The sequence below is a fragment of the Labeo rohita genome, chromosome 17, assembly GCF_022985175.1.
Source record: "Labeo rohita strain BAU-BD-2019 chromosome 17, IGBB_LRoh.1.0, whole genome shotgun sequence".
NCBI classification, from domain to species: Eukaryota; Metazoa; Chordata; class Actinopteri; order Cypriniformes; family Cyprinidae; genus Labeo; species Labeo rohita.
The window spans coordinates 6,430,029-6,442,205 of record NC_066885.1 but is presented as its reverse complement, the minus strand read 5'-3'; the positions used below and the strand labels follow the sequence as shown (position 1 = coordinate 6,442,205).

Below are 12,177 nucleotides of genomic sequence, written 5' to 3'. Positions count from 1 at the left end.
CAAACTTTTGAACAGTGGTAAATCATGGCCTGTTAGGGTTTCTGCCTTTTTTTTTTTTTTTTTTTTTTTTTTTATGAAGCACATATACATTTTTTTTCTCTCTGATTGTTTGCTCTGTTTGCAGTGTAGAAGGGTATAAAACCATCCACCATTTGTGTACCACTCCTGCTAGTCAAGTCGTGCCTGTTGAGTTACAACTTGCTTCTCGAATCTGCCACACTCAAAACCTGATCACTGCAACAGCACAGTTTAACCAGCAGAGGACAGCAGTTGGACACAAATCTCATCCTGACACGCAAAGGTATAATCTACAGTCTGGCTCTTTTTGCTTCTTTTTCATTATGAAATCAGGTTCTAACTCTTCCTTTTAAAGCTCTGTACCTATTCACTCTCCAAGCCAAAAACATCATTTTAGCATCCACTGATGTGCCATTAATGTTTTATTACTCATTGTAGGCTGGTGTGTGAAGGTGTCTCTGTTGATTGTACTGAAGTTTCATCACAAAAAGACTGCGTTTCCCACATGCCTAAACAGACGTCAGATACTCTGGAGTATTGGCAGGGAATAGCAGAATATTACGTGGAAAGACCAAGGATCATGATGTGTGGACGTGCTGTAAGAAAGATATATTATTTTATGACTCACCGTCAGTGGTTTTCATCAAAGTGACTAATGCGTGACATTGGCAACTAGATGTGTTGAATTAAATCCAAGACTCTGGTTTTAAGGAAGTACATGTTTTACCTGACTGTGATTTATGTTCGGATAATTATGCTAATTAGTGCATTATCAAATATGCAGTGACGGTTTAATTAAAACTGACTTTATAAGTCTGTGACCTTTCTTGTATAGATGATGTGTAAAACTATAATGCATGTTCAGATGTTATGTTCATTTAAACAGTCAAACCTAATAAAATCATGTACTTGTAATATTCTGTCACTAGATGGCATTAAACACACATTATTTTCCCAATAGAATTAACAGATGAAGTAAAGATTTTCACATTTCTTAATGTTCACCTGGGTTATTAAATGTAGACTAGGTGCATAAATTTCACATTAAGCCCTCTAATCATCACTTGAATTCTTTTATTTGATTTTCAGCAGCTTTTTCCAACATCTACTGTGTTTCTTTATTTCTCATAGGCAACGTTGTGTCCCAGTGAGCACAGAATGTTCTGGAGCCCAGCACCTCCTAAATTCATCTGTGCCCCCTGTGTTATGAAAGACACACTTTTCCCCAAATACCAGGTACAGCGGCACCATTATCAGCCAGACTTGTGCTTCTTTCTCAGTGTGCTGGGACTTCTAACAGCATCTTTTTGCTGCAGAAATAACTGCATGCCTCCTCCCATCAGCTTCCTACGTTTATGCTGTAGACTTCTGCATTCAGAGAAGAGCCCGGAGCAGCTATGTGTCTGTACACTAACAATGATACATGCTTTTTCTCTATTATTATCTTCATTTGAATGCAATTATCTTGTAAGCGTGTAATAAAAGAGAAATGGGGTGAAGCACTTGAGAATGATCTTGTCAAGAGTTTAAATAAAAAAAGAGCACTTGACTTACATATAAATGCCTACAATTCATATAAATTATAGATATTCATGTAATCTCAAGGATATTTTTCTTTGAGCTTGCTCAAAGTGGGAATATTCAATTCCTCATGTTACCTTCTGATCAGGAAAATAACTGAAGTTAAATTTTGTTTCAGCGTTATGCACTTTCATGCCATAAAGCCAGTGCTCTATCTTACTTTTTATTCATTTTTGTATCCTCAGATAACCCAGCCAGACCTGCCAGATCTGTTGGGTGAGCTGCACAGTGTGGTGGAGTCAGTTAGCCATGTGATGGACACAAAGCAAGTTACTTCTGAGGTTTGTTTATTTAATTAACTTTAATCAACATAGTCTTATCTGGAATTAACATAGTCTTATAGTCATATTTGAAAAAGCTGGTTTCTTTAAAAAAAAAAAAAAGGGGGGTTGTTTACAATAATAATATTTATAATTGACAAAATTATGTATCAATGAAGCTCTTTACAAACATTATTCTGAAAAGTACACTACCAGTCAAAAAATGTTTCAGTTTTTTTAAATAACTAACAAATTACATTTTAAAATATATTTAAATAGAAAGCAGTTATTTTAAATAGTAAAAATGTTTCACAGTATTACTGCTATTGCTGTATTTTGGATCAAATAAATGCAGGTTTGGTGAGCAGAAGAGAATTCTTTAAAAAGGTTAAATATCTTACTGTTCAAAAACTTTTGGCTGGTAGTGTATATAATAATAAAATGTGTCTTGAGCAGCAAATCAGCATATTAGTATGATTTCTGAAGGATTATGTGACACTGAAGCCTGTTTTGATCAAATAAATGCAGCTTTCAAAAACATGTAAAAATTTTTTTAAAAATATATTAAATAGCTTTTAATATATGATAAATATTCAATGTAGTCTCTGCATCCATATATTTAGGCTATTCTTATTCAAGTAGTACAAAACTATTTAAATTAGTTTTTGATGCGGCATAGAAGGTCACAATGCAGAACACTGCTGTCACTGCTGTGCCAGCTTTTCATATTTGCCTCCATACATGCAAGAATAGAAGAAAACAAGAAAAGAAAGAAGCGTTGGTTTGCATTCATGTCACTAACTTGGTGAATTCTCAAGACCGTTTTCTGAATAATATTACATTGGACATTCTCTAAAAACTTGGCCTTGTCCCCAGGAAAATGCTTCGCCTGTTAAGTCTAAGTCTGTGGCAGACTTCAGAACAACAGCCTCACCGACTCCCTCTGGGTTCATCTCAACAGAACAGGTTGAAAGTCTTCAGTAGTTTTAATGTTGGAAAAATATTTAATGAATTCCTAGTACATTTTTATTAGTTAACTTTGTCTCATACATAAAGCTTGACTCTCAGTAGATTTTAGTATTGTTGATGTTCTTCCAACCCACTGTTTGAGAGTTAGTTTTCACATTTTTTACCTTATCATTCCTACACTTTTCACCAAATCATTCCTACACTTCTGCAAATTCCAATTTCTGCTACTAACAGATCTTTTTTTGTGTATATTATATAAACTAAAGTACTTAAAACAGTTCACTCTTTTTTAATGTAACCGTAACCCTTGCATGCAAGTTACATTGTGCAACCAGACTTTCACCTCTTGTAATATCCTGTATTCCCTCGGGGTTTCAGGCCAGACGTTCTCGCTCTGCCCCGCACTTAACCCCAGATCTTGAGCCCCATCTTCGGCTGCAGTCTGACTTCACCAGCCTTTCCCGGGAGCTGGAGCATGTGCGGTGGCAGAGGCAGCAGAACTCAATCTGTGCAGCTCTGGCCAGAGAATCTCCATCCAATGCCAAACAGACAAAGCCTCAGGAGGTTCACACAGAACCCAACTCATCAGAACGACCCTGCCAGGTCCCAAACCACAGAAGGAACAAAGGCAAAGAGAGGGCAAGGGTGTCCCGTTTCAAACGCAGGGCCAAGAAAAGAGGAAAGACGCTCAGCTCTTTCAGGATGGCCTACGTTTGGAAAAAACTGACAGAGCCGTCGCAAACACTAACAAGGTTTTTTCTAAGGTTTTAGATTCCAAAACAACACCAAAACATGAAATTACATGCAAACCAATGATATAAAATAGACTTTTACAGCAATTTATGATGTAAAACATCTTGTATTAGATTGTATCTCATAAATATTCTAAAAGGAATATTCACGTCCCATTAGTATTCTAAAAGGAACCGTTTTGAACATCATCCTTCTTGAACTTTAAGTCTGTTGTGATGTTTGCATTAATAACATATTTACCTTTCCTTTTATTCTCTAAAAGGAGTGAGTCTCTGTGTCAGTTACCAAGGGAGTCCAAAACTTCCAAACTGCAAATTTCACCCCTCCTGTGCCACAGTCTGCCAATGCTTCTAGATTTTGAGACCTTTGCCACAGATCGTGGTGGGATACCTGACACAACACCATCCCGAGAGTGGGTCAGAGACATATGGGACGCCTGGTTTGACGAGGTCTTTCCTCCTCTGGAAATTGTCCAGAGCGCAGGCTCTCTCCCTGGTAGTCTGGAGGAGAACCAGCTTCCACAGGATGAGATCCAGGATCTGGACAAAATGGTTTGGGATGAAGGTCTCAACACAGATGATTTGGAGCATGAAGTGGCCAAGCTGACCCAAACTTTAACTGAAAGTGGAAACCACAGTGCCTTCGACCAGTGTCGTCGTGGAGCACTTTACATCAAACTTGGTTATCTCAACCAGGCCCTTGAAGATCTCAATGCTGTAAGTCTTATTTTCTCGTCTTTCATTATTGATGCACGCTAAGGTAAGTATAACTAATAACTAATACTATTGGTCATACGTTTTTTTTTCAGTGTTAGCTTATTACAAAAGTGTTCAGAAATCATTATCCAAACAAACCAGAACAGAACGTTCTTCAGATGCGACCTGATTTTCTGCTTAGTTTATTGTGTACTAATGATCGATCTGTTGTTTTTCTATTTTTAAAGGCCATCTCCCTGGAGCCCCATTTACTGGATGCCTACTGGCATAGACACCGCGTCTACCTGCTGAGAAACGACCCCGATAGAGCTCTGGATGATCTAAACGTCATCGTTAAGAACAACAAGAAGCATGCAGGTGTGTGCATGAGTCCACTTACATTACCAGACAGCAGGGAGACAAGATACTGATGCAATACTAGTGTATGCTGTCTGACCTCTGTATTGGAGAAAACAGAACCTGTGCGGTTAAAGGGCACATATCAAAACAAGACTGTCATGTTTTGAAGTAAAAAGATTTGATGTGCAAATATAGACATACTGTAACACAATGCTAAGCTTCCTCCTCTGTTCACAAAGACCAAAGTTAAGTTCCAAAAACAGAACAAAACTATATAAAATAAAATAAAAAAAATTTAAACTGAATTAAAGAAATGCTAGCTTAGAATTTACATTTGAAGCACAAAAATTAGTATATGGAAATAAAAAACAACAAAAACTGAAAAATAAACCTATAGTAAAAAAAAAAAAAAAAAATATATATATATATATATATATATATATATATATACTAAACATTTTTATTAAAAATAAAACTGAAATAACAAAATAAAATCTAATTTAAAATATTATTAAAAATATAAAAGGATATAAGTAGAACTAAAATAACGCTGATTCAAAATTTAGACTGATTCAAAAATGAGTGCATTAACATATGACCAGCCATGTTATAATAAAAAGTAGCATTATAATATGCAGTTAACTTTTATCAATGTATTCAGCAGCCTGGCCCTAGGCTTAAAGGCTAAAAACACCCTGTTTAATTGTTAATTAAATATAAAAGTAAATTATTATACTTTTGGTGCCCAAGACCTTCTTCAGTACAAATTGCAGAAGCTCATGACTGATGCCAATTGTGTTCCAGACGCCCTCATGTCTAGAGCAGAAATCTACAAACAAAGAGGGGAAACCACGCTGGCTCTGTTCAACTACACCCAAGCCATCAAAGTCAAGCCAGATGATGCAGAGATCTACTTTAAGAGGGCAAAGATGTATGAAAAGATGGACAAGATACTGCTGGCCATGGAGGACTATGCCAAAGTGAGCCCAATGAAACAATAGAAATAGATTTGCATTTCCAGAAGGAAGTTTGAAATAGACTAAACATAATTATCTGTGCAAACATTGCTGAATTTATTTACTGTCATGTAGACTGAACATTAATCATCATTAACTTTTTACAATTAATTCATTTAAGAATTATTTTCTCATATCATGAGGAATACATTTTTTTTTAATCTTTTGTGATAAATGAGTTAATTGTACTATGACAATATACAGTACTCTATCTATCTTTCAGAAGTCAAAACCTCAGTCATCCCAAGACAACATACTGAAACTGAGCAAAAACAGCTCTGACTGAATTATGAAGTTATGAGTTATGAAAGTATTTTTTTCATAGTGCAAAAAACTCTTGTATCTTTTATAAGCTCCAACCAAATTTATATGCCAGCAAAGCCAATTCAATATCCAGAAATTGACATAAAAAATCCTGAGGTAATATACACTACCAGTCAAAAGTTTTTGAACAGTAAGATTTTTAATGTTTTTTAAAGAAGCATGTTCTGCTCACCAAGCCTGCATGTATTTTATCCAAAGTACAGCAAAAATTGTAAAATATAGAAATATTTGTACTATTTAAAATAACTGTTTTCTGTTTGAATGTATTTTAAAATGTAATTTATTGTTGTAATTTGAAAGCTAAATGTTTAGCATCATTACTCCAATCACATGATTCTTCAGATCGTCATCATTCTAATATTCTGATTTGCTGCTCAAAAAACATTATTATTATGTTGAAAACAACTGAATAGAATTGTTCAAGTTTCTTTGATGAATAGAAAGTTCAGAAGAACAGCGTTTATCTGAAATAGAAATCTTTTGTAACATTATAAATGTCTTAATCAACACTTTTGATCAAAAGCATCCTTGCTAAATGATCAAAAGATTTAAAGCATCCTTACTAAATAAAAGTATTCATTTCTATAATTTTTCAATAAATACTTTCTATAATACTTTCCAATATACAATATATGCATATATAATATGTAAATATATGTAAATATAAGCTTGTTATTTCAGATAATTTGATTACTCAACTGTTTTAAATATTGCTAATAATAATAAAAATGTTTCTTGAACAGCAAATAAGCATATTAGAATGATTTCTTAAGGGTCATGTGACAGACTAGAGTAATGATGCTAAATAATTTAGCTTTGATCACAGGAATAAATTACATTTTAAAATATATTTAAATAGAAAACAGTTAAAATAGTAAATAGTTTAAATAGTAAAAATATTTCACAATATTACTGCTTTTGCTGTATTTTAGATCAAATAAATGCAGGCTTGGTTTTATCTCTTTTATTTTTTCTTTGTTATATATATATATTTTTTTTTTTATTTGTTTATTATGTTTATTATTCATTTTATGTTGAAATCTGTGAAGTATTTTGTATGAAAGGTGCTGTACATTTAAAGTGTATTATTATTAATTATAATTATTATTCACAAACACCAAAGAAATACAAATACAAGTCAGAAATGAAAAAATTGTTCCTGTGTAGCACCTGCATATCCTTTCTGCAGTCTGATATTACCAGTTCATGCAACACATTTCAGCATGAATTGTTTTGTGAACCTGTCAGAATGTGAAACAGGCTTTGCAACAAGGCTGTTGGGAGAGTCAAAATCATCCTGGGCAAGAGAACTGCAAAGTGCAGCTTCTCATTTCACACGTGAAGGGGAATGTGTCTTCAAATCACTGCCGCAAAAACGAGCTGCTTAATGGCACGTTTAACTCTAAGGGTCAGCGAGAAGATGGCAAATGCATTTGTAAAGAAAAAAAAAATTGACCTATTTTGGCACAAAAAAAGATGTTTGAATGGAATCTGTACATTTTGTGTGTGTTTCAAGCACTGTTAGAAGTATTTTTGCGTTAGTGTTTGCCCGGTGATATTTTTGCACCCTTTAACCACTATAATTAGCTTGTATTAGTTTTAGTGAACAGAATTAGTTATTTTTTCAAAGCTTATCTGAGCAGTTGGCAGGCACATCATGCACTATAAATATAAATCCAAGATCTGTTTGTCCTCACAAATAAGTGATGATAATGCTGATTATAGAAAATTGTTGCTTAATCATTACCTTAGTCATTACAATTTACATGAAAGAGTTTCAAATAAATACTTTTTGACCACCAGACCTTCACCATCAACTCTACTAGAACCGATGCGATGATGATCCATGGAATACAGCACTTCAACAGCTCCAAATGGATGCAGGCCTTGGAAGACTTCTCCTTACTGCTGAAGCAAGAACCTGGGAATGCAACAGCCAGGTCAGGATTATTATGAGGTTTATATCTTTCATTCAGCATGCTCAGTGTTTGATTTCCACTAAATATAATTACATTACATCTATGCTGATGTGTAAATCCAATTATACAGTGTTTTTTCCGCTCACTGCAGAACATACAGAGGAAGGATCTATTCCAAGCTGGGTCAGTTTGAGAAGTCTATCGAGGACTTGTATCTGGCTGTGCACTTGGATCCCAGTAGCTGGTTGGCATTTTACCACAGAGGATGTCTGCTAAGGGAGATAATGCCTCATATGGCCTTAAGGGACCTCAGCACATCTGGTAACACACACATGCTTGATATAACGCATGAAAATGTGCAGTTTCACAGTTTCTCTATATAAAGACACAGTACTTTGCCAGCATTTTGAGGGGCTTGAGGAAGACTGATGCCCATGGGTATGTTTAAGTAATGTAAACGCAGTAATGATTAGACAGATGGTTCTTTCACGCTTGTACAACAATCACTTCAAAAGTTACACCTGAGTGTTTTTCAAATTATTTCTTCAGGAAGCCCAACAACAAGAAACAAGATCTCTTTAATATCTCATAAGTCTTTAATGTTTCTTCTAGACAGCAATGGGACTGCATCTGCTACTCATTTTTGTTTTTTTTACATACATGTTATTTTTTTATTTAATACTGACCAGAATAAGATATTTCACATAAAAGATGTTTACATATAGTCCACAAGAGAAAGTAATAGTTGGTTTTAAAAAAATGACCCCGTTCAAAAGTTTACACACCCTTGATTCTTAATACTGTGTTGTTACCTGAATGATCCACAGCTGTTTTTTTTTTGTTTAGTGATAGTTGTTCATGAGTTCCTTGTTTGTCCTGAACAGCTAAACTTTTTTTCAGTATTTTTGTGTTTTTGAACCCTTTCCAACAATAACTGTATGATTTTGAGATCCATCTTTTCACAATGAGGATAACGGAGGGACTCATATGCAACTTTAAACAGCGGGTTCAAACACTCACTGATGCTCCAGAAGGAAACACGATGCATTAAGAGCCGGGGGGTGAAAACTTTTGAACAGAATGAAGATGTGTGCATTTTTCTTATTTTGCTTAAATATGATATTTTTTTCATTTAGTACTGCCCTTCACAAGCTACAGAAAATACTTACATGTTTCCCAGAAGACCCAGAATGAGTTAAATTAACTCTATTCAAATTAAAAAAAGTTTCCATCCCCCAGCTTTTAATGCATCATGTTTTCTTCTGGAGCATCAGTGAGCGTTTAACCCTTCTGTAATAGTTGCCTATGAGTCCCTCAGTTGTCCTCAGTGTGAAAAGATGGTTCTCAAAATCATACAGTCATGTTGGAAAGGGTTCAAATACACAAAAAAAGCTGAAAAACCAAAGAATTTGTGTGACCTGAATGATTTTTCTATAGAACAGTGGGCAGTTTAACTGTTAAGGACAAACAAGGGACTCAATCACTAAACAAAAACAAAAACAAAAACAAACAAAAAAAAAAAAAACACACACACAGCTGTGAATCATTCAGGTACCAGCACAGTATTAAGAATCAAGTGTATGTAAACTTTTGAACAGAGTAATTTTTATAAATTCAACTATATTTCTGTGGACTTTATGTAAACGTCTTAAATATCTTATTCAGGTCAGTACTAAATAAAAAAACAACATGCATTTTCTATGATCCCTCTTGATTTGGTAAAATAATTAACATTTTACAGATTCTGCATGGTTTATGTAAACATTTGACCTCAACTGTAGATGTATACATTTCTCTGTTTGTCTCTTGGAGGAGAAACATCTGAGACAAAGCTGATAATGACCAAATAAGGGCAGTCAGCTAATAATGTGCTCAGTTGTGATGTCATATATATGCAGATTTCTGAATGACCCATTTTTTAGCTTCTCATAAATGGTCTGGGGAATGAAGTCTTGTTTTCCATAATATGTCTTCTTGTCTTTGATCTAAGTCTTTAAAGAAAGCCATTCTGCACACAATTATGCACCATCAATTGGGCCACTCTCATAACATCTCATTGCAGACAGCTGCATCTGTTGAATCAGGTCATATAAGGATGTTAATGTCACTACTCAGCCAGCAGAACAAATAAGAGCCATCAAGTCTTATCTTATGTGATTTTGGCAGCTGTAATCTGCTGCTTTGATCTCTGAAGATTGCCTAGGATATTCTGTCAGTGTTGTCTACTGCAAACTGAACAGCTTCATCAGTAAAGTGTTTCACACTGCCCACCTAGGCACTGTGGTGCTGTGTAACAAGAGTGTAGGCGTGAGTAGAGCTTCGGCACTGAGCCTATTTTTACGACGTGTACCATGCAGCAAATACTCAGCAGAAAATGCACTTTAAGCCAGTTTATCACAATCTTTTTGCAGTATATGAAGCAAGAAAAATACTGGCACAAATCAGTCGCCCATTGTCAGGGTTGATGCAAGTAACAGTACTTTGAATTTCATTTCATGTGAATAAATGACACCACCCTGCATCGTATTTGCTAAATGAAATCCAATACTCAAAATTTTGAGGGTGCTGATTCCAAAAACAGTGCCTGTTTTGCTTTAGCACACATACTGCCTCAAAAATATGATGTATTTTATTACATTTTGGTCTTGTTTTATCCCTAATTCACCAGACAAATTGGCACAATTGCATGATTCCTTTCTTCCTTTGAGCCAGGTTCCAATTATTTCACATGCATGAATGATTAATGAAGACATTATTTCATGCCTAATCCTGATTTTGCTGATTGTAAGTTACATAATAGATTTTGAATGCTTCGTTTTGTAATTAAAACCAGAGCTTTTGACGTGCAGTAAAGCTGATAATCATATATAATTTAAACAATCATTCTTTGTAAAAAACTATATTTGATGGAAAGTTTTTATTTATATTTTTTAATTCAGATTCATCAAAGTACGTAAAATTCACTTTGGTGTAAAAATGCCCTTTTTTGTAATTCAGCAGAATTTATTTTTACAATTTGTAAATATAATTCAGATTTAATATTGATCATTCTTGCATTAATTCTCGATGGGCAACTCCTGATAACTATTTTATACTGTATTGCAGTAATTAATTAAGCAACAATGCAGAAATCACTTTTATCTTGAGCCATACAGTGCTCGTGTCAGCACTCTGCACTACTGTATTACTGTATAACTACACTGCAATTTAATGCCAGACACATAACGAAAGTGGTACATTGGAGATCCTCAGAGACTATATGCCAGAACTTTGTGCTGAGAAGTAAAACCACATGCCTTCAAAGCCAGATCCTCTAATTAGCCATGTTTTATCTGTATATGTGTGTGTTATAGTTCTCATCAATGACAGTGCAGAAAACCTGAGCGCGTTCCTGCACCGTGGTCTGGTCTACATGTCGCTCCGGCGCTGGCGGCAGGCTATGGATGACTTTGAAGCTGTGATCAAACTTGACAGGTGATGTCCCAGCCGTCTCCACTTTGTGACGAAAAGACCTTCATTTTCTTTTGTTGCACCAGTGCAGCAGGCCGTAGTTGAGGATGAATGTACTGAAGCATGAAACTCTTTGAAAGTTACTTTTCAAAAGATCTCTTCTTAAAAAAAGTGACACAAAGTCTTGGAGCAGCTTATTCAGAATCCGTGAAATCGTATCTGAGTCATCATCTTTGCTCTCTGTGTGCACCTCTCTAAAGTCACAGCAGATTTGCGGCTGTTGCCCATGTCAGTATGGGACTGATCTGTATGCTCAATATGGACCGACATTATGAGGCCATCAAAAGGTTCAGTAATGCATTGAAAGAGGACCCTAACTACGTAAAAGCCTATGTATGCCGAGCCAGAGCCTACTACAACGTAAGTGGATGTTATGATTTGTCAATGAATTTAATATTAATTTATTTAAAATAAAAACCATCACTGTTACTATTGTGTATCCACCTTATTTCTCCCATAAGAGCGGCCGTGGCGATTTGTAAATTTTATGGGTCTGACTTCTGGTCTCATCTGCATCCAGCTATTTTTAGCTGTACAAAACAGCTTGTTTAGCTGCTTAATATTGCAGATTGGTGTGTCTTACCATGTTATTATAATGTATTATCTTAATTGTGAACACAGTTTAATTAAAAACATTTTTACCATTTACTGCACATTGTTATTCTTTTCATTATTTCCCTGTAGTGGCTAATGAACTGGAAATCTTGCCCATATGCTTACTTCCACATTGAAGAATAAGGTGGATAGATCTTAATCAGGGTTTCACCATATT

General features: G+C 35.1%; 1 protein-coding gene across 1 annotated transcript in view; it reads left to right on the top strand.

Moving 5' to 3' along the window:
- Positions 1-12,177, top strand: part of ttc6 (tetratricopeptide repeat domain 6) — a 37,975-nt gene that overhangs the window by 6,698 nt on the left and 19,100 nt on the right. The window contains exons 5-17 of the mRNA XM_051133274.1: positions 125-301; positions 457-616; positions 1,150-1,254; positions 1,785-1,880; positions 2,736-2,825; positions 3,207-3,580; positions 3,844-4,297; positions 4,525-4,654; positions 5,441-5,616; positions 7,780-7,916; positions 8,047-8,216; positions 11,249-11,369; positions 11,606-11,765. Coding sequence (XP_050989231.1) covers positions 125-301; positions 457-616; positions 1,150-1,254; positions 1,785-1,880; positions 2,736-2,825; positions 3,207-3,580; positions 3,844-4,297; positions 4,525-4,654; positions 5,441-5,616; positions 7,780-7,916; positions 8,047-8,216; positions 11,249-11,369; positions 11,606-11,765 — 2,350 coding nt within the window. The remainder of the gene's footprint in view (positions 1-124; positions 302-456; positions 617-1,149; positions 1,255-1,784; positions 1,881-2,735; positions 2,826-3,206; positions 3,581-3,843; positions 4,298-4,524; positions 4,655-5,440; positions 5,617-7,779; positions 7,917-8,046; positions 8,217-11,248; positions 11,370-11,605; positions 11,766-12,177) is intronic.